Genomic DNA, 24,340 nt, shown 5'->3' on the forward strand with positions numbered 1-24,340 from the left:
TTTCAGGGACTGTTTACTCACCGTTGTCATCACCCGGGATGGATCGTACACTAAATAGCATTCGGAATCGTTCGGGTGCGAACCTTTTCGAGATAAAAAGTTCGTAAGGTATGGGCGAATGTCCACTTTCGCGATTTGGTAAGCCGTGTTCTCATTGGTCAATCTCAAAGGTTACCTGATGCGACCTCCCATAAGGTTTTGTTAGACTCAGTGGTGGAGTGTAACGAGTTTACATAGACTGAGCCTACGCTCATTCTGAAAACATTTCCGAGAATTCTTTTATTCATGTTTAACTGAAGGGGGTTAATATATCTCATCGCCAGACGCCCGAGACAAGTCAGCTTTCAATTCGGGCAATCAAATAATTGTTTCTTGCTTGTTCGTGGGCTACTAGATAACTCCCGCAAATGATTTCAGTCTTTAAAAAACACGTGAATTCATCTCATATCTGCTCAATATGTAGCTATTAAATTTCGCAATGATAATAAAGTAGGGCTAACTTTCTTTGCTATTTGTCTTTTCGATAAACAGTCCAGTAAACATTAAAATCTAATACCTTGTTAATTTATTCTGTCACAATTTCATCATCATGATTATGTCATAAAAATCAGGGCAAGTGGAAAATTAGTGTGCCCCGAGGCAACTGGCAAGTGGCTTTTAAATGAATCTCTTAACCCCCGAACTTCATTTTAGCTCTGTATGTTTGTCTAACGGCATTTTTTTTTTTTTTTTTTAAAAAAACCCAAAAAAACCCCCCTTAAAACAGATAGTTTTTTTTTACTGAAATTCTTTTCAGAATGAAACATTTTGAGCCTCACCAATTCTCAGTGGCCTAAATTCCTCGCAACAAATGGCATCAATATATGTATTGTCACTCATGGGCGATGAGCAGCATTTACTTCTGTTTGAATGCTTACCTGCCAGCGCAAGTGATTAACAAAATCAAGTTTCGTATCAGAGACAGAGAAAGGATCATTTGATCATTTGATCATGATAAGACGCTCCAAATCCGGATCCGATTTTCAGTGTTGAGATATTATATTCCAACATTTGTACAAACCAATAGTTTGTCGAGGATCCGGATTTTATACATTGCCGTGACATCCTTAGCACTGATCGCGGAGGAGTTTGTGTTGCTGTCATAGGAAGTAAGACTTCTGAGGATCACAGTTGCTGCGACTTTGATACGCGGTAAGAAACATGTTATCACATGAACGTGTCTTACAATGGGATGTATCTGCTAGCTGGGTGACCGACTATATTTACACTGCATTTCCTGTTGAAAACAAATGGCATTCTTTTTACTAAATCTGCTCGTTCTCTAGTTATAGTTTATATAGCCTAGGTAGTATGTATAGCAAGATATCTCACGACACTTACATGTAGCTGTTTCAAAATGTCATACGTTGTACGTAGTTCACATGCACGCCAGTGTCAGTGATGCTTAATTATGTAGTACAGGGGAAATACAAAACACTTAATATGTTCAACTTCGTCATTGTTTCTGGGCTAATATTTGCCCCTTCATCATCATTCATCCGAGGAAGGGAAAAGTATCAGCCAAGAATAGTCAGCACATCGATATCAAGTGTCCGGTAATGCCCTACCAACTTCTAAGTGCCTATCAAACATGGTAGTATAGTGTAGTTCTGTGTGTCTTGATGATCATGTAGAAGAATAATTTAACCAGAAGATGTTACAGAGTAGAAGAAAATGTGTCGTTGGTGGGGGTCATCCAAAAGTATTTGCAGGGGCTAAAATATCCCTTTGCCAGATGGCCAGGACAAGTTCGTTTTCATTTCAGACAATCAATCAATGGTATCGTACTTGTCTGTCGGCTACTTGGAAGTCTCTGCCTCAAACTGCAAATAAACAAGGAATTCATTTCATATCTGCTCAAAATGTAGCTATTAAATTCTGCAATGATAATTATGTACATGAGTTAGTACATTTTTCCAACCCAAATGCTATTCAAATATTTGATTCAAAACCTATTTTGTCCACCTTCAAACAATTAAACAGTTGGCCATTTTAAATGGATGATAACATAGTTTGTAGGCTAGGGTTCAGGGCAAATGAAGATGAACTGTTCTTGCAGTTTTTAGGAAATCCAACTCTTACATTTGCAGGTTTTCATGATATGTACGTATTTGTTAACACATTGACTGCTTTAACTCATAGTATCGATTCTGGTCAGATTTGCTGCTACAAGTTATCTCATAGCTACAACAGTAGTATTTTAAAACAAGTTTGACATGTTGGCAAAATAGGTTGCTGGCGGTATTTGTTAAATAGGTAATTATTTGGCTGCAGCAGTTTCAGACCTTGTCAGTTATATCAGTCCACATCACTGATCTAGTGTTGTCCAGCAACAATGATCTGTGCTTGGGTAATGCTCCTGGTGTGGTTTTCATGCAATAAATATATTGTTTCTTAAACTTGTGGCTGTGAGTGATTATTTCATGTTTTGAAAAAAAAAAACAGCCGAAATTTAAGGTTTTGATTTCATTCATGTTCTGATGTTGTATATTGATATTTGATATTTTATGTTACCATGTCTTGCATGTGTCAGACATATTACCTGATGTGTTCAAGTGTTGGAATGCTAGGAAACTAGGACTTTTTCATTTCAGGAGAAATGAGTAAATCTTTTGTGGCTTTTATAATTATTTTGGTACCTGTACATAATCACCTAAGAATATATCGCCATGTGAAATAACTTCCTCAACACACTTTTAGCTTAACCTTTACATTTGGTATTTGATAGGTCACCCAGTTCTAGTGTTTAAATAATCATGTTTATATTTTGTTGGTGTGAACACATTTTAGGTCTTTCAGTGTTTTATAAAATTTGGGGCAATGGGGCAGTCTTGTGGTTGAAGTGTTATTTCATCATGCTGAAGATCTGGGTTTGAATCCCCACATGGGTACAGTGTGTGAAGCCCATTTCTGGTGTCCCCCACCATGATATTGCTGGAATATTGCTAAAGCAGTGTAAGTGTAAACTCACTCACTCACTCATTCACTCACTCACTCACTCACTCACTCAATCTTTAACCATATACAGTTCATGATGTTTCCTTATCTTGTCTTTTGAAGAAATCTTACCACATCTTCTTTCATTGGCCCATGATACTGGGATCAGTAATACACACGTCATTGATGTATTTTTGTATTATTCTGTTTCCATGCATTGTATCACTTTTAGACATGTCAAGGCACTCCTGAGAGATAATGTGCTGTTGCCATGGCAACTGAAACTGCCTCAGAGCAGAACATTTATAAAAATACACTAAGCTCTGTTTCATGTCATAAACATGTATGACACACAGTTGTAGATGTGATAGGCGTCTTCATGCACAATACCATGTTGTCAAATGCCAAGACATGATTGTTGCAGTGTTCTATAAATTAAGCACTGGGGTTGAACTGGATAGAAAGTACTCGATTACTCGCCTTCAACTACTGCTGAGTACTTGGATACTCGTCATTGAAACTGTGAAGTAGGTTAGCCAAAATCATGTGGCGATCAAGTCTTCTATCATTTGTCTATGGGGATATAGGGGCCCAGAAACGCATTTGATAAGGCCTTTTGTTACAAAGCTCTCACAGCGCTTTGACTGTCAGTCTATGTCACAGTATAGGTGACATACAGCAATTGTAATGATACAATAGCTTTGTGAAGTGGGGGCATCGGTGTTTTTGAACTCTGATTACAGGTAGGATTTTAAGCAGTCAAGGTGTGTTCTTAAAAAATAATGATCCTATCTGACAACCTAAGTATTGTTATGTTATATGTATGTAATCATTGAGAGCCTTTGAATAGGAAATTTGCATTGGACCCATGCCTACTTAATTAGCACCATGTACTAGATTGTGATTTATTTTCAAACTGATTAATAATTGCATGATCTACTAGTGTGAATAAGTGACATAAGTTTAAACTCTAAACTTTGGAGCATGATTGTCTGCCATGTTAGGGCAGACGCAACTACACATGGAGTTAGAGGGGAGATAATACTTCTTGAAGGAATATTGAAGTAGTATTTTACTGCTTGAGTAATGCTGCTACCCACCTCGTACTCCAGTACCTGTTTCAGCCCTACTGAACACTGTGAATAGTATATACTCAACTGCAAATGAAGCACAAGTTTTGAAAACAAAATAAAATCTCATACAAATAAGCTTTCATGGTAAAGTAAAGGTAAAGTCACGTTATGATCCTAATTGAAATGATATCGTGCAATATGAGCAACTCTGCTTGTTGTAAGAGGCGACTAATGGGATCAGGCAGTCAAGCTCGCTGTCTTTGTTGGCACATGTCATCGGTTCCCATTTGTGCAGATCGATGCTCATGCTGTTGATCACTGAATTGTCTGGTCCAGACTCGATTATTTACAGACCACTGCCATATAGCTGGAATATTGCTGAGTGCGGCGTAAAACTAAACTCGCTCACTCACTCACTCATTCCATTTAATACCTCAAATGACAGCTAATAAAATCACGTATTTAATCCTGTAATTATTCATTTAACAAAGACCAAATTTATTCAATAAATAATTGATGAAAGAGGACTTAAAATCTATAACTTAAAACTTGCACATGAGGACAGGTCATGTAATTTGATATCTGTGATGGAAAAAACCCTAAGCTCCATAACTTATTTCCTCTATAACAGTAATCTATATACTAGTCTGTCGTACAGACCCTGAAGTGTATATATCCAAGAAAGCCCACGCAAGTCTAGAAAATGTGGCAAGTCTAGATTTCCTTAGCTTCAGAAAATGAAGAAAGTCTCATGGCTCCATTTCATTATATTATGTTTTTTCACTATGAACGTTTTTTTCAGTGAAATATGTTCATTTCAGAGACTAGCTGTTAGTGTATCTATATACCAAAGCGGACATTATTTCACAGGGTTCTGCACATGCTTCACATGTCTATGGACACACAATGGATGTTATGTTTGTCTAATTTTGATAAAACAGACTGTATTAATATATGTTTCAAGTTCAAATTCTAGTGTAACTCTGTAACGTGTTGCAAGCTACAGTATATATATGTTGCTTTGTAGCTTTAAGAATTACAGTGTCTTTGCCCTTTTCTGAATTATTGCATCAATATTAATGGTAGTGATTCATATTTATGTATGTATTTGGGAACATCATGTCAAATAACAACCTCTGTAACAGAGACATGTCAATTTGACATTTCTGATCATGTCGTTTGTTTTGCAGTTAAGGAATTAGTGGTTTTCTTAGAGTTCCAACATGTGACATCTTGATAAAGGAATTGTTTGGACTTATTATGGTGCATGTTTTACAGCAACAGATTTAGAATGAAACTTTTAATTTTCATGTACATTTTTCACCAGACACAAATGTTCCCACTTAACAGTACCTGATTATGAAAGCCTGAGGTAAAGAAAGTCTATTGTCCTTCAACAGAATACATATTTATCTTTAATTTGACAAAAAAAAGTAACTGACTAGTCATAGAGTTTAAGTCTGAAGTATAAGAAGGTACATTTGTAGGTGGTATATCTCAAAAGCCAAAAATATCTATATCGGAGTGAAATTCTTTGCTTTGAATAGATTGGATATTTGTTTTTGAGAAATAAAGGTCACTTTATTAATATTGGATATTCTTTTTTTTGGTGAATGTGTAATCACAAGCAAGTCAATTATGCTAGAATGACTGTCCCTTGTCATTCGTGTGGAATCAATGATATTAGTCTATGGTAATCTTGTCTTGTTACCTTGGTGACAGACCTAATCTGCGTTAATGCCTAGTTGTCTTATTACTTGATCAGGTTGTTGCAGTCTATGTCAGTGTGTCACCATTCAACAAACTGGTCTAGTGTGGTTCTGTTTCTCCATGATTATGCTGCTTCAGACCTTGTCCAAAACTGCATTAAATAGTCTGGCTACATATTGATGTCCTTTTTAAGAAAAACAGCCATTCATGAATTATGTAAAATAAATGTATGAAAACTGAAATAACACATGATTGCAATCTTTTCTATAGTCTTTATGTAAATATCAATGTTGATATAATTTAACACACTGTTGAGTCATACTTGGCAACACAGACACAGGTACAGCTTGAGAACGTTACTTCAGCATCAGCTCTTTTGTATCTGGACTGACCTTGAAGCTTGAGTCAAACACAAAATACATCATGTATTGCCATACACTTGACAGTTGTGAATTCGCTAGGTAATAATCTGGTCTCTGATACCATGCATTGTCAATTTAGGCATAGGAAAATTACTTTAAGAGTCATTTCAATATTAGGCTCATCAGAAATACCTTATGTTTTGACATTTTACCATTTTCCATGGTACCTAATATTGAAGGATTATTGATAAATATCAGAGATGGTAAAACAATGCATTCAAATCCCAGAATGCATTGTTTTGGTGACACCTATATAGGCCAGATAAAATCTCACGAAATATACCTAGCTTGAAAAACATGTGATTTGTAATAAAGAATTTGTGTGAAATGTTAAGAGATAATTTAGATAAAACATCATGCCATACTTGATAAAACTGTCTACAGACTTTGTCTTTTAGTATATCGTTAACTTTAACAGTTTGTTTTACTAATTCTTACCATTCTGTCTTTAACTATGTCTTTAGGTTGGTATTTAACTGTCTTTGTTTTTGACTTTGTCTTTACCTATGTCTTTAAGTAAGTCTTTAACTCACTTATTGTAGATGAGCTTCTGAACCTTGTATTCCTGTTTCATAAAGCGTCTTTATTTTGTGTGAAGCATACATATGTAATTCATAGTTTTTCTATCATGTTTGCACACAATTTCTCAACCCCTTGCAGTGACACCATATGGGAAACCATATTGAAATATAGACTGGTTGTAAGAGCAAATGAGTTCGTGATCTAGCTTCATGAATTGGATGATTGCATGTCATAATTATGATTATAAGCTAATGGCACATATGCCAATCATGGGTTGTAACCATAGTAACTGTTTTCCAACCAGGTATATGTTTTTCTGTTTCAGAGTGTGGGCTCATTAAAACCTGAAACCAGGTATTGTCAGATTGTCACCTGGTGCCATGGACTACAACATGGAAGATGAAAACTGCAGAAAGCATGTCACTGCTATGTGGTTCAGGCATGGCCTTCGTTTCCATGACAACCCCACGTTAATCAAAGCTCTCAAGACAACGAAGACACTTTACCCTGTCTTTATATTTGATGGAAAAGTGGCTGGTAAGAACTCATGAGATTGAGAGTCAAGGCTGTTTTGTCTTCCTGCTTATGTATTTCTTCTATTGAATTTTGTTTGATTTAAAATAAATGTTTCTGATAAAATGATTGTCTGCAGGGGCGGGCAAAGGGGGGTGCAGGGGTGCACACCCCTCCCCACTCTACCCTGAAAATTTTCACCTGAGGAGCTTTTGCCCCTACACTTTGGACTTGATGATTTATTGGCACCCCACTTCTACAAAATCCTGGATCCACGCCAGGTCTCTCCTTCAATTTTGACTGAAACAAGTGATAAGTGAATGACGACAAAAACTTCCCTCTTCCGAACACCATCTCTGAGTATGTTAATAATTGAATTAAACTACTGATTCTTGGAATAACCACGGTAACCACATATAATAATGGCATTTGAAGCATGTTGTATGCATATGTTATTCTTTCTGTTAATGCATGGATTACAAACAAAGCACCATCTTCAACATAACTTGTAGCTTTGTGTATTGTGTGAGGGAATAAATACTGTATTTCATAGCAATAGTTTGTGTACAATGTTATCCATGACACACTTTTCATTATGAACTTTTCTCATTGATTATATCCCCTATTATGGATCTGTTCAGCCAGGCCCCACTGAATGAGTTGTTGACAAAATGTTAAGCCTTAGCACTCAGTTTCATTTCTCAAGTAACCTTTGAAAGTCTGAGTAAGAACTGATTTTCAGTAACCCATACTTGTCATAAGAGGTGACTAACAGGGTCGGGTGGTCAAGCTCGCTTACTGGGTTGACTCATGTCATCGTATCCCTATTGTGTAGGTCGATGCTCATGCTGTTGATCACTGGATTGTCTGGTCCATACTCGATTATTTACAGATCACTGCCATCTAGCTGGAGTATTGCTGAGTGTGGCATAAAACTTAACTCACATTTCCCAAGTAACTGATTATTCCTTTAAGTTTCAAGTTTATGTACCTCTACTTTTCTGATGTACTTTTCTCCAAAAGGAAAAATTCTTCGTGACTCTCACATGTTCAGTGAACCAGGTCATGTCATTTACTGTTGTGGCAATGGTTACAGGAACGTCCCTGATTGCTTATCCTCGGATGACCTTCTTGCTGGAGTGTCTTCACGACCTTGACCAGACATGCAAGAAGTATGGCTCACGGCTTTATGTCTTTCATGGCGAACCTGTTGAAGTGTTCTCCCAAATGAAGAAGGTTTGTAGGTGTTTGTTAATTGTTCTGAATTATCTAAGATTTTGTGGTATGTAATGTGTTTACTGATTGTTTTCTTTCAGATGCAGGTTAATGACATTTGTTCTTATGTGTTGCTTGTCTTGGGAGAAGATAAATGGATTTCCCTAAAAATATTCTCAAAGAATAATATTTGTTCCTTATCCAGTCTCATGCTAAAATCTTGTCTCTTGTTGCCTTCTGTAATTGAAACTTCCTGTGCTTTGTTCTCCACTATCTGAAAAACATGTCACCCAAATAAGCTTTTTTCCCATGCAGGGGCACAAGTGTCAGATTTTGCGCCAGCAGGTTGTTGGGAGATATTTATTGTGTTATCTCAACAATTCTGTCAAAATGAACAACATTTTTGGGTTCAAATGATCCTTTATCACATCTTATCATTATATATTGTTTTGGATTCAACTTAAAATATTCCTATTTTTTATTTTTATTAGAGTGCCTGTTTTCATCGTTAAAATGTGTACAAAATGTTAAAACATTATACTTGAGATTGTGATTTTCACCCATCTGACCATCCTCCTTAATCTCCAGGGTATACATTCCAATAAATCATAACTAGTATCCTGGATAGATCTGATAATTTTATCACCTGCCATTGTTGTCTATGCTGGTAAGTTGAGCATACCAATCACAAGGCAGCTATCATAACTCCCTTTCGCTTCCCTTATGTATCCAATTAAACTGGGGGACACAGTTGTTGCAGAGGTACCTTAAACAAATAGAAGGAGTTCTTACATAAATATTTAAAAGGTTTGAGATCTGTCAATTTGTCTGTATGATTCTTCCCTTAAACCCGAGTCACTCAACAACCAAACCCAAGCATCTGCAGCCCACATCTTTGTTGACACTGGCAAATTCGGTTGTAACAGCTGATCCGGCAGGCTACTGAGAGAAGATGGAGCTATCAAAGGGAGATAATTCAATTCTGGTAATCTGGCCCAGCTATAGATGCATTCGGGATACTAGTGGAGATTTATAGATGTAAAAAAGTCTACCTGTATGAGTATAGGACATGGAGTTTGACAAGAAGAGAAGGGGATCTTCATGATCTGTGTCACCATAAGAGATAACATACACGAAAAAAACAAAAAAATGTCAGAAAAACATCTGTCCTCAAATGAAGTGATAGGATTTGACATAGAAGAAGAGGGGTAACCCAAACTCCCCACCAGAGCGCTTGCTATTGTCATTACATGTTGTGTTTGTCTTTCAATAAGTATGAAAGATATCTCCAGCAGCTGTATATGACCCTTGCCAGAGTTCGCAGGCTTGTCAGTGATGGAAAAACACACTTTTCTTCCAAATTGTCTCCTTCCACAAAGATGCATTTCTTCGTAAATTCTTTTACTATCGCAATGATGCTCTCCTTCTTAAAGACGTTTACTATCACAAAGATGCACTCCTTCTTAAAGGCGTTTACTATCACAAAGATGAAGTCATCAGCTATGAAGGGATCTATGAAAACCCTTTCATATGTAACATCCAATTCTCTGACATTTTTTAAGTGCTTCACACAGCCGTCAGGCACAGACTGTACATTCTTCCTACAGTGTTCTGTACTGCTTTACTGGTTCTTCTGTCTGCTGGCAAATAGTAAGTTGAGACCTGACCTGACATGTACATCACTGAACTCCACACCACAGGGAGACACTGTGGCACTCCATAACAAACTATTGATGGTATTAAAGTTTTGTCACCGATCTTTACTGACTCTGTCTGAGAGTAAATATATGATTTTACCCACAGCAGTACCATTCCTGTGAGTCCAAAGCTGGGCTCTGACTGTCTGGAGAGGATACAGTGTTCAGTGGCATTGAACAAAGACTGTTGATAAGTTCAGGAATATCAGAAGAGAAACTTGATCATGTCCGGCTGCAGTCATTATATCGTTATGGATGTACACAAGAACTGTGTATGTGCTGTGTTTGGATTTGTATGCTGACTGATTGTTGTTATGCCAGTTTAGAGCTTTTTTACACCTACCTTCTAAGGACAACATCGTTACTTATCCATTTATCAAGGGCAGATGAAACATCAGAAGTCTCTAGAACAATTATCTCATTCTGGATGAGAGCTATTTTTCAGAGCCCATAAGGGTCCGTGACTGGATCCTCTATCAGCCTGCCACAAATACCCTGAGTTAGTGCTGAGACAAGCCAGTAGTATGAATGAGGTTGTCTGATAAATATGTTCTCAAAAGTACATATTTTTATTTGTGTGTCAAGTGATTTAAATTCAGCTTTTATAAGTCTGAACACAAATCAGAGTAAACATGCTGACATTAATGAGATGGTTAACTGCAGAAATACTCTTTCCGAAAGAGAACTAAAACCTTTCAGTATTCTCCTTCCACTTTCTAATGCAATCACAGACTTGATTGGCACGTGATTGTATCCCATACGTGCAGATTGATGCTCATGCTGTTGATCACTATTATCTAGACCAGATTATATAATTTACAGACATCTGGAATATTGCTGAGTATAGCATAAAACTAAAATCACTCACTCACTGCTGTATACACACCTAAACATTTTACTTAGTCATAACTAACTGACATTTTCATGAAGAGTATTTTGCCTTTGGGGGTGATATTGATAACATTTCGTTCTTGTTATATTTGAAAAGGGTGAAGAAATAGTAGATGATATTATACAAGTGTCGTATCTGAAATCACAAGGCACAGAGAGCTGATCTTTTCTGTAAATTAAGTACACAAGTAAAAGATTATGTTTTGCTTGTAAATCAAGGATATGAGTATGCCTGTTTTCATTTTATTTTTCAGGAATGGGGAATTACCCAGATTGCATTTGAACAGGACACTGAGCCCATTTGGTTTGAGCGAGACAAGAAGGTCAAAGATTTCTGTGAGGGAAACCAGATTAAATTTATTGAAGAGATTGGCCATACATTGTGGAACCCAAGAGAGTAAGTTGGAGATTGTGAATAAGTTGCTAAGGTGTAAACTCAGACTTACTTAGTACTGTACTGTTACATAAATAATTGAGGTATATATTATCAATTACAAAATTTATTTTTGGTAGTACAGTTAAGTCTCATTAATGTGACCTCTGTTTATCCAACAATCGACTTTTATCTGATTCTTTTGTTGGTTGCAAACTAAATAAACATAATTTAGTCTCTGGTTTTTAGTCTGACATCCTTGTTAATCAGACAATTTGTTGTGCAACAGGCAATATTGGATTAACGAGACTTGACTGTATTTTGCCAACCGAGACCTTGACAGTGTTTCTCTATTTAATAAGAAAAGAAAAATGTATGAGAGATTTGTGATGAAAGTTGGATGTAAACCACCGGTTGCTGGTCTCATTCCTCTCTGTGTTCTGTCTGTCTTTCTTTCTGCTTTCGTGTTGTAGTGGTTAGAACATCCACCCGAAGGTCGCTGGTGTGATCCCTGTTGGCATCATAACAAAAGTCATTAAAATATGATTAATAGGTACAACATGGACTGGTTGGCTCGGACTCAGTTGTATGTGTCTGGGTGGTGTATTCATGCTTAACTGCAGCATGGTATCTCAGTGAAAGGGCACTATAGGACCATCTAAAGTCTGGGCTAGTACAAGCAGCCATTCATACATATGCAGGCACATCATCATATGAGCAAAATAGTCTTAAGTGTGATGTTAAATCCAATTTAGCATTGATTTCACTTTTCTTTCTCTCACTCTTTGTCACATTTGACAGTTTCTAAGTTGAGCTGCACCTGTGGCGCACACTATCCCTCCACCTTCACCTGATGAAATACATATAACAGGTTAGGACACTAGTGTTCAAAGCAATATTAATTATTCCAACTCTCTGGGGTCTTTTTCAGAGTGATTGAGCTGAACAAGGGCTGTCCTCCCGTGACCTTTGGCCTTTTCAACCAGGTGACATCAATTCTGGGACCTCCTCCCAGACCAGTGGCGGACCCAGACTTCACTGGAATCAACCTCCCAGTGGCTCCAGACCACAACAACCGATTCTGTATACCTACTGTGGAGCAATTTGGTAGGACATAATTTTTAACTTACCTTACCATAGGACTATGCATATTACCTCAAGCTTCGCTTAAACAAGATCAGTCCTTCATCTGCCATTCCCTTGAATGGCTACCTCATGTATCGATGAATGTAAAGCATGGACCATTCAAAAATCACTTTTACTTCAAGAGTCCTCGAGTGCAGACGTGTTTTTGATTCGCTAGTAATATAGTTACTGGGGTCTTTTTAACACTTGGTTGTCACTGTCCCTGTCCTCGCCTATTTGGGCGTGCCTATTGTTTTATAGGGGTGTTTCCCATTATTTGCTAATGGGGTTCTTTATCGCTGAGCTAAACATACTTTACAGTTTGATTATCTCAAGATGTATTGCATTTTTTAGTGTATGAATGACAGCTTGTACTGTCTGCAGAATGCAAATATCAGCCAAGGACACTCTCCCTTAGTGCCTGGATTGCGTGTACAGTCAAGGAGCACTATCACCACTGTGCACCGATCTCCGTCGCCATTTTTCAAGGCTTTCATCTTTGCTTCGAGAAGCGGATCACGCAGCAAAGACAGATGTTGTCCCCCTGGCTTCATCTTTGGGTTCACAGTCTTCCCTAACAGAGACTCTTGACCATCGTCCTCTTTCTAAGTACTGAACCAGGAGTCTACACCTGTTAGGCATTCGCCGGAGCCTCAACGTTTGGACGCTTATATGGACTTATCTCACCCCGACGCTCTTATGGTCACCTGGAAGTGCAGAAGAGGTCCTTGTTGAAACCATCATCAGGTACTGCCTTACCCACTGCCACCCCGACACCAACGCCAGCATCGTTCCTTGCTTCAGTCATCGTGTCTTCATCACCGGTGACCGTACTTCCCCCAACTACGGCGGAGATCTTGTTGGAACCAGCGCCAACGTGACTGCTGATGTCTCCACTGTTTATGCCGATGTCTGAGCCAACCTCGACCACAACGCCAGTGACAATGCAGACGCCAGGACCTTGCTTAAGCCATTGTGTCATAAGCGCCAGCGTCTGCACCCCAGCACCAATGTCTGCACCGACCCCAACGACAACTCTGTCACCAGCCCTGACCTTGCTTCAGCCGTCATGTCTTAAGCTCCGACGTCTGTACACCAGCGCCCATGTCTCCACTATGTATCCAACGACAATGCAGATGCCAGCAGCGACTTTGCTTGAGCCATCATGTCGTAAGTGCCAGCGTCTACATCCCAGCGCCGATGTCTGCCCTGAGCCCGACGACGCAGACGCCAGCGCTGACCTTGTTTCAGCCATTGTGTCGTAAGCCCCAGTGTCTGTGCCGACCCCGAAGACAATGTCAACGTCAGCGCTGACCCTTGCTTCAGCCATCGTGTCCTAAGAACCGGCGCCTGTACACCTCTCCCTACCACAGCGGTGAACTTGTTGGACCCACCACCGGTATCAGTGCCGATGCCTCTTCTACCTATGCCACACCGATGCCTACACCATCTGCTTGTCGGAGCTTGGGCTACCGCATATCTTCAGTGTCTTCATCTCATGTACCCCCGTCTGGGAGGAAGACTTACAGCGCCAGCTTGCGGAAGAGTGTGCTCAGTGTGTAGAAGCTGAATGCTCCTGGTGTTCCAGGAGATCGTGATCCAGCTCCCCCAGTTTCAGTCTCAGAGTCCTCATCATAGCCATCGCTGCTGCTCAAGGTCCAAATCCCATTCTACTGAATACTCTACAGATGAAGAGAGGCGTTCTGTGTCCCTCACATGTGGGAGGCACCATCATAAATCCAGGTCTAGATCTCCCTGGCGCTTACCTTGCCTTCTCCGCTCACGTTCTGCAGATACTTCTTACAACTTTAGGAAAGACAGTCAGCTGGCTTCGGTACCTCAACGTTCAGGACCAGCTGCATCCTCACAGCGACTAGATATGCTGGCTGTGTCCTGGGACAACGCTGAAGAGCGTTTTTTTTTCTCTCTGGATTATAATAAAGACAAGCTGGAAGATATTGATGACAGGGGTACCTCCCTCACTCCCTCTTCTGCCATTTATGAGTCCAGGATTGCGGACAGACTGCCAGATTGCCCGTTGCCTTCAGCTAACATGATATCTCCGAAAGCTGTTAAGCTTTCCCTGGAGTTTCTGCATCCCCCTCATTCTATAGTGGCGCATGCTATAACGTCAGCGGATTTCTTCATGCTGTCACTGAATCCAATTAACAAAGCTCTAAAGTCGCGCAAGTGCGAATGCTAGATTCACAGCTTAGACCTTACCGACAGTTGGGCTGCTTATGATTGGTACCTCAAGTGTTTGTCGAGTTTGTTCCAATCGTCTTACATTGTTTAAGACTCTAGCTGCTTGCAACTGGAAAGGACATTTTAGCCTATTTCGCTGAAGATAACTTGTCTAGGATTGACCACTGTGCATCCTCATTCCAATGGCAAGGCAAGGTGCTATATGACCTGCTGGCTCATTTGCGTGGGCCGTTGGCTATGACTAGGTGTGCTGCTCAGGATTTTTTAACCCTTGCTTGTGGCAGGTAGAGTGACAGTTGTTACAAGCTCCTTTCACCTATCGGTTGCTGTTCGTTGGAAAGATTCTTGAAATTTACTGTCAGAATGCTGAGCTCATGAACACCATGGTGCCATTGTCAACCTTTGAAGCCATAGGTGCTGCCTTTCATGGCAAGCCATGAAGCGTTTACTGAGTCTTCCATACTCGTACTCACTCGTGTATTTCTGGGACAAGCCGAACAGTGACGAAGTTTGGATAAGACCAAATGCTACCGAGGGAATCACCGACTGCACAAGATTTCACGATGATCTCTCGACTTCAACACCGGTGACATCACATCTACAATGTGATTGGTCTTCAAAGTCAAAGCCCTGTGCAGAATGCTGCTAGTGTCCGCTTGTCAGATAGTCATCTACAGATGTAAACAATCTTTTTAATGTTGGATAGGCTGCGACATTTGATTGTCTTCACAAGGTGAAGTGGTCCTCTACAGCTGATTCAGCGTTGTATGTGTTTCTGGGTGTCTACAGCAACATAATTATGACAGCTGTAAGTAGACTTCACACGAAGGACAGCTCGCTCATGTCTTACTATTTGATGATTTAATGACAAAGTGTCTCAGGTACCAAAGTCTTCATTACAGATAAGGCTTGTACCTGTTCGTATTACCTCTTCATGAATATTCAACTGATTGAAACATTCGTGCAGCAACGACTATGGCATCCACAGAACGGTATCACATTGTCGGTAGATTGATGAAGTCAGAGTTGTGTCTGATACAATCTTAGCAACACGTGGTGTTGAGATTCAAGCCATGAATACCGCAAGCCCTGCCCTCTCCGTTACCACTATGACAGTGGCAGTGTCCCCTCTGCCTACTCACCTCAGCATTTGACCTGTCAGATAAGATTTCAACTACGCCCATTGCTATGTTATTGCTAGACTTATTTGACAGATATGAACTACAACAGTCATCTCTATGTAGATACGTTGCTACAAGGTTGGGGTGCCCACCCGGTCAACGAGGTTGCAGGGGGGATTTCGGCAAGCACACATACTTTCAATGTCAACCACCTGGAGATATACATAGTACGACATTGGTTGACTGCTTTGAGGGACAGGCTACTGTTGGTCAACACCACACCGCTTGCATAAACAGTCTAAGATCAACATGATCTCACAGGCTACTACTGCTAGTCTTTCAACTTCATCGACAACTTGAATTTCTACATGAAGCATGCCTATCTCAGGTGTATGCAATATCTTGGCAGACGTTGTCTTGAGTCCTTCACAACCATCTCCAACAGAGTGGATACATCAGTGAGGCATTTCGTCTCATCAGTTAGACATTCAGATCATGGCAAATACACCTGTTTCCTACCAGGTTCAACAGATATCTACGTTTGTTTCTCCAGTACCAGATCCTTTTGCATTGGCAACAGTTGCTCCAAGCATCTTGTTTGAAGAATGAACGCCTATGTGTTCCCGCCTCTAGTCTTCCTTCCGGAAGCCATTGGAAGGATAAATAGACGATGATGCTGTGTCGGACTTGGGTCATGCCTACTGGCTAAGGAGAAAATGAGACTGTGAGACTCCCAGAATGGTAGAACTTACTCATCAATCCGCACACCAAATGAGTACTCAGACATAGCTCCAGCTTAATATTTGTATCACATCGTAGCCTGCTTGGAACATAAAGGATATCCGGCTAGAGCTGTGAAGGCAGTCAACTTAGCTCTACATGGATCTACTCGCATCTTATATGCATCGATAAATGGATGCGATTTGAGACCAATACCAAACTGTGTGGTTTCACTGCAACGAAGCCTCACAATCTCAAGTAATTGACCTCTAAGTTGGCTCTCCATATGTTGATGGAACAGTGTTAATGGGAAGTCATCGACAGTCTTCGCCAGCCGTCACTTGTGATGTTTGGCAGTTGACGTGGAGGGTCTGATCTCATTTGCCCATTGGTGGTTCCCCAGCAGCTCACCCGGCCTGTTGCTGAATAGGTACCCACTTAAGCTTACCATTTAGTCTCACGGTTTACCTGCACATTGTTGAATGTGTAGGTTTCATTTGAGTTCCTTGAGTTACTATCTGTTTTCCTTTTTCAAGCCTTCCTGATCCTGATTACAGTTAGTTTCTCGCGTCTTGCTCTTAGTTGCATGTGCTTGGTAGTTGGATTGGTCCTCTGGAGCCTGACACTGCCAACCTACTGTCGAAGCCAAAAGCATAGTCCTATGGTATGGTAAGTTAGAAATTTGTTAAGATCTAAATATTTTAGATATTTAAATACTTACCTTACCATAGGACGGTGATTTCCCTCCCAACGCTGGATGCTCCTCCCCTCTCTAGGCTCTTCGGACCAGTCTTCAGTAAAAGTGAAGTAAAAAAATTTTTAAATGGTCTGTGCTTGCATAGTTCAGATCACGCCACTTCTGTGCCTATACATTCCTCGATACGTGAGGTAGCCATTGAGGGGAATGGCGGATCAACGACTGTCTGATCTCGTTTAAGTGAAAGTTTGAGGTAATATGCATAGTCCTATGGTAAGGTAAGTATTTAAATATCTAAATCAGTGTCTATTCTAGAACTGAATATCTAGGGGAGATTTGTCACCACATCACACAAAAAGGAGGGGGATTTGGAAAATGTAGGGGGGAATACCTGTATTACCATCTTTCAAAATAGCGTGGATGTACAAAAGTTATTACAGCCGCCACCAGTGAAATTATTGCTCATTTTACTTTGGCTACAATAGTCACAAATCATAGCACCAAGCTCATTTTGAGAGAGCCATGACCATTCTTTCAACCATTTTTTCTGAAAATCAATTGGTTTGGGTTTTATTAAGTCGGAGGGACCGGGGTCAGTCTCTGGGTTTTGCTCCCCTTTCGATTCACGCGTATCCTTAACAGACGTATCGGTCTGGGAAGACGTGGCTGACACTGTTGCTTTCTCAGTGGTATTTTGTGCAAAAAAAGACAGTTATTTTCATTCTTCAGCGTGACATTATTCATGCCAAATTACCACAAACGGTTGTAAATAAGAATTTCATATTCATTTGTCATCTGCAACTTCAAGTGATAATATTGTTTCAAAAAGGAAGCTAAAAAGAACTGATGTTCTACAAAAGATCGACGAAACTGTGTTTTGCAAGCACTGTACACATGAACTATGTTTAGAGTTCACAGTCTAACGTCAATTAATTAATTAATCAAATCATAGCTACATAGATAAATGTGATCTGTTTTCATAATGATATGAATGGAATGTCGTTTCCCCATTATGGATAGTGGTTTTAACCAAGGGAGGTTACCCTGTTATGTTTACATGTTGTCACTCGAACTTGACTCTGTGGCCGACTCTGATTTAAAAAGTCATTCCTTGTCAATATAAAGCTTTTTTCGTATGTTTTTTGAAAGGTAGGCAGGGAGCAAAATACTAGGCGCGACAGTTCGCGCTCTGTTGTATTTAGGAGGGGAGATTTGATCATTATTAGTGTGAACCGCACAATCGCGCATCCTAGAATAGACACTGCTAAAATATTTAGATTTTAACAATATTTATTAAACTAATGTACATGACGTTGGTGTGTGATATTGTAAGGGCTATGAGAGACTGGTGTTGAGCCTTTTGGTCAAGTGATGCATCCTGAAGTATTATGTTGACCATGGGGGTATTAAAATGCACTACGTGCATTTCATGCATGTGCAACTGCACATTTGTCATTTTTGGAGCAGAAATTTAAAACTGTTCAATATTTCTTTACTAAACTTGGCAGGTAGATAGGTCTGGTGGTGAACTGGTGCCTTTTGGTAGTTTGGGATTTCTGATTTCAACTGAAATTGAACAGAACAGAACTTTAAAACCTTTCAATATTCTCCTCCCACTTTGCAAAATAGTCACTTGCTTGGTTGACACATATCATCGTATCCCAGTTGTGTAGATCGATGCGTACACTGGTGATCACTGGGTTATCTGCTCCAGATTCTATTGTTTACATACTGCTGCCACAGAGTTGAATATTGCTCAGTGTGGCATAAAACTAATCTCACTCACTGCTGTATTCATGCCAAAACATTTGACATAGTCAGAATAAATTGACAGATTCATGACATGTGATTATGTGTAATATTAATGGATCAGTTGGGTACAGCTATGTTTATGTTGGGATGAATTCGAACATTCTGATCTGTGACCAAGTGTCAGGTTGCTCTGTAGGTCCTGCAGGGTTCTTCCATTTCATCTTTTATTGTCCATCTATATTTTTTAAAAGTTAAGAGTCATGTGGCATGTGATGACTACAGGGCTGTGCTGACTTGTTGACCTGTTGCAGGTGTGGAGAAAGAGAAGGATGTCCTGGAATGTCAGAAGCAGTACATTGGAGGGGAGACACAGGCCTTAAAGCTTCTGGCAGGCAGAATCCCTGTAGAGGAGAAGGTGAGCTACAGACATAATGACAGCAAGGAGAGGAGCCATCACTTGTGATAAGATAGTTGGTGGTTAGAATAGCTGGGGGGATGTTTTGAGAGGGTGAAGGGCGATTGTGATGTTGATTGTGATCACAATGTTTTAAGACTGAGTGAGGGGATGGCGATTGTGATGTGATGGTTTGTGTGATTGGATGGTGACTGTGATTGTATTGAGGTGATAATCGTGCGGAGGTTATTGGTTACGTGGTAATTGTCATGAGGTGACCACTCTGATGCAATGTAGTAGTGATTATGAAAGGTATTGTTGGTGATGTCTTGACAGCTGTAGTGCTTCTCATAGTCATAATGGTGGCAGGAGAGTGCAGACAATGATGATGGTGGTAGTGGTGATTGTATCAAGTAAAATATATGTCATACATCACAGTCATTACCGCAGTCAGTTAATGGCATGTTTTGACTTATCAACAGGCTTTCAAAATGGGGTTTGTCATGCCAAACCAGGCCCGACCCAACATCGTCGACCCACCTCTAAGCATGAGTCCTCATCTGCGGTATGGGTGCCTCTCAGTGCGTAAATTCTACTGGGAGATACGTGATGCTCATCTCAGAGTAAGTGTTATATAAATAAATCAGTTGAAATGACTATGTGTGTTCTAGTGCTGGAGCGATTGAGACCTGTCAATTAGTTGGCCCCACTTGGAGTATCGTAAGGCCCAGAAGACTTATCATTATTCAGCAAAAAGGAAACATAAAAAAAATTCAACTTTAGAACTTCTTTATTGCTATTTTTGTTAAATCAGACATAAACAACTGGTTCAATTTCCTGAGACTGGAATGTAAACAATATACTGGTGTTTGTCTCAACAGGAAGTATCAGCTGTCATCTTGATCATGGAATTATTCAGCACCGGTTTTGTTTGCACAACATTATGATTGTGTCCTGTTATTGCAGGAGTTTACGATTACAATCACTTACTGACAGATTACTCCGCTCTGCTTATTGATCTTCATATTGTCATAAGCGATAACCAGCATGAGTGTGGCTTATCAACCACTGAATGTTTATCATTGTTCTTTTTGCAGTCCTAGCTACTGAAGTGGAAAAGGCTTGTGTAAAACCTGACAGTTTAGGAGTGTTTTAGGTGTAGTTGCAATATGTTTTGCTGAATATTATTGTGCCAGTGACAATGCTTGTTACTTGAGGTGTTTTATGTCTCCCAGACTTCAATATTTTCAAACCAGTATGTTATAGCTTATATAGCAGTACTGTGGCATAAAATGATATTCACTTGCTCAGGTATGCCCAGACAAGCCACTCCCAGAAGGTGCAACATCTCAGCTTATCTGGCGGGAATATTTCTACACCATGTCTGTCAACAACATAGCTTACAACACTATGAAGGACAATCCTATCTGTCTGAACATACCATGGAAAGAAGATCCAGAAGCTTTCAATAAATGGGAAAAGGTATGTTTTCAGTAGGACTGAGTGTCAAGGTCAGCTGACGCCAACGTTCATGCAACAATTGTTGTTGTGTTGTAGGTCTCCTGAATGAGAGTAACATGAATGTTGTGCTTGTATGTTGTCAGTCAGTAGTTCATTTGTCCATTTTCTACAGATCTTAAACCTCAGGCTTTATGAGTAAGTGAGAGAGTACTGTTTACATTGCATTTAACCACTGGGCTACCCTCTACTGCTGAAAGCAACACAGCAGCTCATTTGCTATGGCCCAGTCGTGTTTTAAATGGCTGACGTGTTGAAAATCTGGGTTTTGAACAATGACCTGTCATTTCTGATAGTCCATGGGCTCATAAGAATTGGAAATGGTTTATTGCAGACTGGGTGCAGGGATTTTTCCTGCTGGGAGGGGGGAAAAATTGATAAAATGAGTTTTGATCTTTTTTCACAAAGTACATTCTAAAACTTGCTTTCTGTCGGAAACAGTGAAAATAGATAAGATTACATTAATTAGATGGAGGCAAAGGAAGACTCTAACTTTGAAAAATGTATTGCATCTAAGGGAAAAATCAAACTTTAAAGCTGTTTTTCTGCACTTACTAGTTGGCAGTTGTTTGAAGAAGGTATTATAGCTTCGATGGTTTTAAAATAATCAATATTAATGTTATAGCTATACTTACATCCCTGGGTGGAGGGGTTTATTGCAGCCTGGGTGTCGGGGGTGGGGGGGGGGGGTTAACCTAGGCATGGGGGTTTATTGCAGCCTTGGTGTGGTTGTTTATTGCAGCCTCTGCGCGGGGGCCTATTGCAGCCTGGGTGTGGGCATTTATCGCATCCTGGGTGTGAGGGTTTATCACAGCCTGGGTGTGGGGATATATTGCAGTCTGGGTGTGAGGGTTTGTTGCAGCCTGGGTGTGGGGATTTGTCACATCCTGGGTGTGTGGATTTGTCACAGCCTGGGTGTGTGGGTTTATTGCAGCCTGGGTGTGGAAGTTTATCGCAACCTGGGTGTGGGGATATATTGCAGCCAGGGTGTGGGGGTTTATCACAAACTGGGTGTGGGGGTTTATTGCAGCCTGGGTGTGGGGGTTTATTGCAGCCTATGTGCAGGGGATTTGATCTGAAAGCATCCACCCTCTCAGCCCATGGCCAACATATCATACTGAAATTTGACATGCAGAAACTATGGGCTATAATTAACAGTGAAACTTGGTGTATTTCATACATGATGATGTTTGTCTCAACTTCAGTCTTTATTTTGTTCTTTTTACCTTTATGGATGATGATTGTGCACGAGCATTAATTTTAAGCCTGTTTATAGCATGCGTATGAATGTTTGTGTAAGGTGTAAGGGTGCCCTTCTTGTTGAGCTATTGAGTATGTCACTAGGGAGATTGACAAAATTCCAAGTGGACAATATCCCACAGGACAAAATTTCATTGGCCCAAATACTACACCAAAGTGACCAACAAAGGACAGAATCCCATTTCAATGGGCATATCCATGTATACCCTTGCATGGCCTCGTGCATCTGCCAGCAACAATTACCTGAAGTGACTTGCAGGTGGGGCTGTTCCTCTGTGTATTGTCAACTGTATATCAGCATGCTGGGAAGAACAATACAGAACCAACATGTTGGCCAGAACCCAGTTCCAAGTCTGATGATTGAGATAATATGGTGAGATGTTGTGTTTCAGGGGATGACTGGGTTTCCCTGGATTGATGCCTGTATGAGGCAACTGCGCTGCGAGGGATGGATCCACCATGTGTGTCGCCATGCCGTCGCCTGCTTCCTCACTCGAGGCGATCTGTGGATCAGCTGGGAAGAGGGACTCAGAGTCAGTATATCCTAAATACTTTAAGGTGGTATATCCTAAATACTTTAAGGTAGTATATCCTAAAGACAGTATATCCTAAATACTTTAAGATGTTATATCCTAAATACTTCAAGACAGTATATCCTACATTATCTTACCTTCAGGTAAAATTGTTCAATTTCACTGGTCAGTGATGCCTGAACAAGTTTCCATGTCTCTCATAATACAAGGTGAGTCAGTATTCAGCTTTTGTCCTGCACTGTCATGGAAACCAGTGTCTTATTTCAGACATTTTTGAAGTACCTCCTTGATGCTGATTGGTCTGTGTGTGCTGGAAACTGGATGTGGGTATCAAGCTCTGCCTTTGAACGTATTCTGCAGTGCTCCAAATGTTTTTGTCCAGTTGGTTATGGTCGCCGTATTGATCCATCAGGAGAATTTGTCAGGTAAGTCAGATGTTCTGTGTCAGTGAAGTAATTATAACCTAACTGCCCAGTGATAAAAGTGGTATATGTAGGGATTAACTTTCGGTTGGAACATCAGTGTCTGTTTCAAGTTGACCTCTCACAGCTTTGTTGATTTTGTCATTAACAAGCAGTAAATGCATTTAGGACTTACACACGACAAGTGAACAAATGTAAATTCTGTTTAGTTTTTACGAATACTTAAGGGATTGGTTTACATTTCAGACGCTACATCCCAGAGTTGAAGGACATGCCCCTTGTGTTTCTATATGAGCCATGGAAGGCCCCTCTTGAAGTTCAGCAGAAGGCGAACTGTGTGATCGGGAAGGATTACCCATCACCTATCGTTGACCATCGCAAGGTGTCCAAGAAGAACAAGGAAATGATGGAGGCAGTCATGCATGTCCTCAAGGACAAGAGTATGCATTTTCATGTTTTCTGGCCATGTTTTTCACTTCTCAAGTGCATTAGGAACTGCAATTTGCCTTGTAGTTATTGTGTTAAGTCCAAGATAACTGTTATTCTAGACACTGAAACAAAGTTAGTTCTTCATCAAGTCATATGAATATTATATCACAGTGTGTCTGTGGATGATTTTAAACTAACTAAAAGTGAATGAATTAGAATTTAACATTAAATGGGCAATATTTCAGCCATGTCATGACACTTGGCCCTATGAGCAGCATTGTCGTAGCTACGTCAGGATTGTCTCCCTTGTTCAGAATCTTTTTCTATGTCAACTTTCCTCCAAAACGCTGGATGGAGTTTAAGTTTGTTCAAGGCATCAAAATTGGAATTTCATCAGTGTCAGGTAGCAAAGATGAAAAATTCCTCTGAAACATCCAAACAAAGGATGAATGTGCTTAGAAACAACAAGCCAAACCAAGAGTGGATTAAATGTTCCAAGGTGTGCATGTGCTTGCAGATGCTGAAATGTGATCTAAATATAACTAAATAGTTACCATAGCAACCACTGCTGCCAGTGGGGACTACCACTGATGACTACCACTGGCAACTAACAAGCCTTACCAAAATGGCAGTTATTATTTCCCCTATCACAAAGGTCAGTGACCACTGCTGAGCAACAAAGATAGGATTTACTGGAACCAAGGTGGATTATGGACTGCCTGCCTCCTGGCTTTGTTGGATGGACAGCTGATGACCTCTATTTCAGAATATG

The 24,340-nt window shown here is 40.2% G+C and overlaps 1 protein-coding gene across 1 annotated transcript in view; it reads left to right on the forward strand.

Annotated features, from left to right (window-relative positions):
• Nucleotides 1-1,087: 1,087 nt before the first annotated feature.
• LOC137296845 (cryptochrome-1-like) overlaps nucleotides 1,088-24,340 on the forward strand; it is a 29,647-nt gene continuing 6,394 nt past the window's right edge. The window contains exons 1-11 of the mRNA XM_067828716.1: nucleotides 1,088-1,191; nucleotides 7,029-7,240; nucleotides 8,313-8,452; nucleotides 11,274-11,416; nucleotides 12,324-12,499; nucleotides 19,324-19,427; nucleotides 19,889-20,029; nucleotides 20,718-20,888; nucleotides 22,577-22,717; nucleotides 22,985-23,142; nucleotides 23,386-23,579. Of these exons, the coding sequence (XP_067684817.1) occupies nucleotides 7,084-7,240; nucleotides 8,313-8,452; nucleotides 11,274-11,416; nucleotides 12,324-12,499; nucleotides 19,324-19,427; nucleotides 19,889-20,029; nucleotides 20,718-20,888; nucleotides 22,577-22,717; nucleotides 22,985-23,142; nucleotides 23,386-23,579 (1,525 nt within the window). The 5' untranslated portion in view covers nucleotides 1,088-1,191; nucleotides 7,029-7,083. The remainder of the gene's footprint in view (nucleotides 1,192-7,028; nucleotides 7,241-8,312; nucleotides 8,453-11,273; nucleotides 11,417-12,323; nucleotides 12,500-19,323; nucleotides 19,428-19,888; nucleotides 20,030-20,717; nucleotides 20,889-22,576; nucleotides 22,718-22,984; nucleotides 23,143-23,385; nucleotides 23,580-24,340) is intronic.

This window comes from Haliotis asinina, chromosome 1 (genome assembly GCF_037392515.1).
Source record: "Haliotis asinina isolate JCU_RB_2024 chromosome 1, JCU_Hal_asi_v2, whole genome shotgun sequence".
Lineage (NCBI taxonomy): Eukaryota > Metazoa > Mollusca > Gastropoda > Lepetellida > Haliotidae > Haliotis > Haliotis asinina.